Raw genomic sequence first — 6,000 nt, 5'->3', positions numbered from 1 at the left:
TCCTGTCCTCTCCTCTCCTGTCCTCTCCTCTCCTCTCCTGTCCTCTCCTGTCCTCTCCTGTCCTCTCTCTCCTGTCCTCGTCCTGTCCTCTCCTCTCCTCTCCTGTCCTCTCCTCTCCTCTCCTGTCCTCTCCCGTCCTCTCCTCTCCCCTCCCCTCCCTCCTCTCTTCTCCTCTCCTCTCCTCTCCTCTCCTCTCCTCTCCTCTCCTCTCCTGTCCCTCTCCTGTCCTCTCTTGTCCTCTCCTCTCCTCTCCTGTCCTCTCCTGTCCTCTCCTGTCCTCTCCTGTCCTCTCCTGTCCTCTTCTCTCCTGTCCTCTCCTGTCCTCTCCTGTCCTCTCCTGTCCTCTCCTGTCCTCTCTTGTCCTCTCCTGTCCTCTCCTCTCCTGTCCTCTCCTCTCCTGTCCTCTCCTCTCCTCTCCTGTCCTCTCCTGTCCTCTCCTCTCCTGTCCTCTCCTCTCCTCTCCTGTCCTCTCCTGTCCTCTCCTCTCCTCTCCTCTCCCCTCCCCTCCCCTCCTCTCCTCTCCTCTCCTCTCCTCTCCTCTCCTCTCCTCTCCTGTCCTCTCCTCTCCTGTCCTCTCCTCTCCTGTCCTCTCCTCTCCTCTCCTCTCCTCTCCTGTCCTCTCCTGTCCTCTCCTCTCCTCTCCCCTCCCCTCCCCTCCTCTCCTCTCCTCTCCTCTCCTCTCCTCTCCTCTCCTCTCCTCTCCTCTCCTCTCCTCTCCTCTCCTCTCCTCTCCTCTCCTCTCCTCTCCTCTCCTCTCCTCTCCTCTCCTGTCTCTCCTGTCCTCTTCTCTCCTGTCCTGTCCTCTCCTCTCCTGTCCTCTCCTCTCCTCTCCTGTCCTCTCCTGTCCTCTCCTGTCCTCTCCTGTCCTCTCCTGTCCTCTCCTCTCCTCTCCTGTCCTCTCCTCTCCTCTCCTGTCCTCTCCGTCCTCTCCTCTCCCCTCCCCTCCCCTCCTCTCTTCTCCTCTCCTCTCCTCTCCTCTCCTCTCCTCTCCTCTCCTCTCCTGTCCTCTCCTGTCCTCTCTTGTCCTCTCCTCTCCTCTCCTGTCCTCTCCTGTCCTCTCCTGTCCTCTCCTGTCCTCTCCTGTCCTCTTCTCTCCTGTCCTCTCCTGTCCTCTCCTGTCCTCTCCTGTCCTCTCCTGTCCTCTCCTGTCCTCTCTTGTCCTCTCCTGTCCTCTCCTCTCCTGTCCTCTCCTCTCCTGTCCTCTCCTCTCCTCTCCTGTCCTCTCCTGTCCTCTCCTCTCCTGTCCTCTCCTCTCCTCTCCTGTCCTCTCCTGTCCTCTCCTCTCCTCTCCTCTCCCCTCCCCTCCCCTCCTCTCCTCACCTCTCCTCTCCTCTCCTCTCCTCTCCTCTCCTGTCCTCTCCTCTCCTCTCCTGTCCTCTCCTGTCCTCTTCTCTCCTGTCCTCTCCTCTCCTCTCCTGTCCTCTCCTGTCCTCTCTTGTCCTCTCCTGTCCTCTTCCTCTCCTGTCCTCTCCTCTCCTGTCCTCTCCTCTCCTCTCCTGTCCTCTCCTGTCCTCTCCTCTCCTGTCCTCTCCTCTCCTCTCCTGTCCTCTCCTGTCCTCTCCTCTCCTCTCCTCTCCTCTCCTGTCCTCTCCTGTCCTCTCCTGTCCTCTCCTGTCCTCTTCTCTCCTGTCCTCTCCTCTCCTGTCCTCTCCTGTCCTCTCTTGTCCTCTCCTCTCCTCTCCTGTCCTCTCCTGTCCTCTCCTCTCCTCTCCTGTCCTCTCCTGTCCTCTCCTGTCCTCTCCTGTCCTCTCCTGTCCTCTCCTCTCCTCTCCTCTCCTCTCCTCTCCTCTCCTCTCCTCTCCTCTCCTCTCCTCTTTCTTTCTGCCAAGGGTATCACCACCCTCCCAGGCACTCAAGTTCACCACCTAGGTTTCATCCTCAACTCCTCCCTCACTCTCACTCTTCATATCCAAACTGTTGCCAAGGACTTTTGATTTGACCATAATAACATTTCTCTCATGTACCACCTTCACTCTTTTGACATTACCATTCCTCTGGTGCTGGTCCTCATCATCTCACACTTAAACTATTACAGTTGCTACTGGTGGGTTTGCCTTCCTCGAGTGTCTCCTCATTCCACTTCATCCTCTGCTCAGCTGTCAAAGTGGTCTCCTCTCATTTTGTTTTTCTCCAATTTTATGGAAAAAAAACTTTCTAACATTCTTTTTTTTATTCTGAGTTTTAAATTCTTTCCTTCACTCTCACCCCCCTCCCTAATTCCCTCCTTGAAATGGCAAGCAATCTGATATAGATTTTATATGTGCAATCATGTAAAACATTTTTCCATATTAGTCATTATGTGGAAGAGATTAAAAAATTTTAAATGAAATAGAGAATTTTCACTCTGTATTCAGACTCCATCAGTACTTTCTAAGAGGGCAGAGAGCATTTTTTGTCATGAGTCTCTGGGTGTATCTTGGATCACTGCATTACTAAGAATAACTAGGTCATTCACAGTTGTTTGTCTCCAATAAATGTAAGAGTAAAGCATTGATACCCTCTTTCCACACGGTTATTTGACATAGTTCTAAAAAGGTTAATAATAACATTAAGGAAAGGAAACTGCAGGGGAAAAAATAAAAAAAATTAAAGGTATACTCATGTAAAAAAGGAAAAACACTATTTCTATTTAGTAATTGCATTATAATTTAGACAGAAAACTCCAGAAAATCACCAGAGAATCTAAAGATAGTAAGATACAAAATAAAACCATGAAAACTACCAGCAATTTATAAGAAATAATTAGCAGGATGATTTCAGAAAAATCTTGAAAGACATACAAATTGATGCAAAATAAAGTGAGCAGAACCAGAAAACATTGTGCATAGTGACAGCAATATTTCTTGATGAACAACTGTGAAAGACCTAGTTATTCTCAGCAAGGTAATGATACAAGACAGTCCCAGATACTCATGATGAAAAATGCCATCTACTCTCTGAGTAAGAATTAATGGAGTCTAAACACAGGCTGAAACATATTTTATTTCAATTCTTTCTTTCTTCTTTCTTTCTTTCTTTCTTCTTTCTTTCTTTCTTTCTTTCTTTCTTTCTTTCTTTCTTTCTTTCTTTCTTTCTTTCTTTCTTTCTTTCTTTCTTTCTTTCTTTCTTTCTTTCTTTCTTTCTTTCTTTCTTTCTTTCTTTCTTTCTTTCTTTCTTTCTTTCTTTCTTTCCATCTGAGATCTCCACAAAATGACTAATATGGGAAAATGTTTTACATGATCATACATATAAAATCTATATCAGGTTACTTGCCATCTGAGGGAGGAAATGAGAGAGGGATGTTGGAAGTGAGGAAGAGGATTCTTTTTTTTTTTAAATATATTTTATTTGATCATTTCCAAGCATTATTCGTTAAAGACATAGATCATTTTCTTTTCCTCCCCCCCACCCCCCATAGCCGATGCATAAGTCCACTGGGCATTAGATGTTTTCTTGATTTGAACCCATTGCTTTGTTGATAGTATTTGCATTAGAGTGTTCATTTAGAGTCTATTCTCTGTCATGTCCCCTCAACCTCTGTATTCAGGCAGTTGCTTTTTCTCGGTGTTTCCACTCCCATAGTTTATCCTTTGCTTATGAATGGTGTTTTTTTTCTCCTGGATCCCTGCAAGTTGTTCAGGGACATTACACCGCCACTAATGGAGAAGTCCATTACGTTCGATTATACCACAGTGTATTAGTCTCTGTGTACAATGTTCTCCTGGTTCTGCTCCTCTCGCTCTGCATCAGAGGAAGAGGATTCTAAGGGAGGGTCAGAACAATGAAAATTTGGAACTCAAAACTTTAAAAAATGAATGCTAAAATATTAATTTACATGCAATTGGAGAAAAAAGTAAAATGTTATTTTTAAAAATCACAAGCAGTTTGTATAGTAATAAAAGTCATGATAAATAGACATACACACAAATATGTAAATATTAATGATATACATATAGCTGTGAATATGGATGTAGATATCGATATGGATATAAGCAGATTGATGATAAATGGATGGATAAAATATTAAATGCTTAGAAAAATTATTATCCTTCCCTTATAAGAAGGGGGAAAATAATAAGGGGAGTGAGAAAAAGAGCGGAGATTACCTACAAAGGAACAAAATCCAAAGAAATCTTGCCATTGTTTAGTCTGAAAAGTGATGTCCTTGGTATAACCCAGTTAGAATCTCTATTGTCATCTTAAGGAAAAGGCCTTCTGAGCTTAGAAGGTGAGAAATGGCATTACCACCGGCGCCTACTGACCCCAGCCTTCCACTTCAACATCCTGAAGGACTACATCTACATAATGAGGAACACTGTCAGCCTGATGCTGGTGAGGGAACAGGATTGCCCAAGGTCCTCATAAGATGTTGAATAACCACCAAGAACTAGAACCTTGTGAGGACCTAAACATCTGATCTCTGTCCAGCAATGAACTAGGATGTTTAAGGGAGATAAAGTTGAAGGTGCCAGCAAAAACTGGAATTAAGAAAGATCAATCATTCCCTTCAAATTCTGAGTCTCTGTGATATCTATAGTGCCTTGTCTCACTGGAAATTCACAACTACTGGGTAAGGAAGATATTGGAGATAATGTTATTCCTAATTTACAGATAGATGGGGATAATGCCTCCAGTATCTTCCTTACTGAGCTAATATGAGCTGATATAAATAATTATGATCTCTTTACAAGAGATAATGAATAATTATTATCTCTATTACAGAAAATAAATAAGTAATCTAAAGCTCAGGTATAAATTTTTTACTGAAATAACATTTACAAATATTTAATATATATGATGTTCATAATGTATGTAGTATTTTTCATATATTATAGTAGATTTATAATAGTGTTAAGATAAAATCATTTGTCCATGATCATATGACTATTAAATCACAGATCCAGTATTCCAATCCAAAAGGGAGACAGAGTCAAATGAGGAGACAGACAGAGGCAAACACAGAGGGAAGAGAGGGAAGGAAGGGGAAAGGAGAGGAAGAAAGGGACAGAGAATGTGAGAGAGAGAGAAAAGGAGGGAGCGAGGGAGGGAGAACACAATGGCAGGTGCAAATAGGTAAGCAAAGAAAGATTCATGGATGGCAATGATGATACAGATCTTCCTCACCCAGGATAAATGGGAAAAACTCAGAACCAAGGACAGTTCCATAGACGTCTTTGACTTTATCTCTTACATGTCCTTGGACACTTCCTTGAAAGCTACCTTCGGTCTCCAGGATTTCAATAAAGAAGAAAGGTCAGTGTCAATTAGCACCTAAAATGAAGACCAAGTACTAACCATCACTCTATCCTCTGCTAACACATTATGCCTCCTTTTCTTGCAGCTTATTCAGCTATTTCCAGAATATGAACAAACTTCTATATCTTGTGAGGAAGCGCATGGAAACCTTCCTCTATTACAGTGATTTCATTTACAAGCTGACTTCTGACCATTATGAATTCCAGACTACCTGCAAAGAATTAAAGGAGGAGCCAGGTATTTCCAGAGATGTGCAAAGATCACTGTTTGTGGAGACATAGAACTTGGATTCAATTCCTGCCTCTGACTATAACTACTTGTATAACTTTGGACAAGATACTTAACATCTCTAGATCTCCACTTCCTCATCTACAAAATGAGGAGGTTGGACTAGGACACCTCTCACGTCCTTCTAGTTGTAGATTTATAATGCTTTGATTGACTAAGTATACTCAATACAATTCAATACAAGAATGTATTAAATACCTTCTATAAACCAGGCTTTATGGGTTCAAAGAAGGGAAAGAAAAAGCCTTTGACCTTGCAGACCTTAGTAGGGAAGAGGGGTGGGGGGTCAGGGGATACAAGGTAATTAAAATATAGCCAAATTCATTGGGTGAAGTATATAGGGAGAATTAGGAAGGAGCTCATTTAAGATATGGGCCCTGAAGATAGACTTAAAGAGAGCTATGGTTCCCAAGAAATAGTATGTTACAGAATTATAAGTTTCTGGAGCTTCAAAAGTCTAGGAAAATAGTTGGTGGG

At 43.3% G+C, this 6,000-nt stretch overlaps 1 protein-coding gene across 1 annotated transcript in view; it reads left to right on the top strand.

Moving 5' to 3' along the window:
* Positions 1–6,000, top strand: part of LOC100023558 (cytochrome P450 4X1-like) — a 31,663-nt gene that overhangs the window by 8,801 nt on the left and 16,862 nt on the right. The window contains exons 4-6 of the mRNA XM_056815182.1: positions 4,184–4,311; positions 5,108–5,232; positions 5,321–5,472. Coding sequence (XP_056671160.1) covers positions 4,184–4,311; positions 5,108–5,232; positions 5,321–5,472 — 405 coding nt within the window. The remainder of the gene's footprint in view (positions 1–4,183; positions 4,312–5,107; positions 5,233–5,320; positions 5,473–6,000) is intronic.

Source organism: Monodelphis domestica, chromosome 2 (assembly GCF_027887165.1).
Source record: "Monodelphis domestica isolate mMonDom1 chromosome 2, mMonDom1.pri, whole genome shotgun sequence".
Lineage (NCBI taxonomy): Eukaryota > Metazoa > Chordata > Mammalia > Didelphimorphia > Didelphidae > Monodelphis > Monodelphis domestica.
The sequence above is the reverse complement of the archived record's forward strand: the minus strand, read 5'-3'. Positions and strand labels throughout refer to the sequence as shown.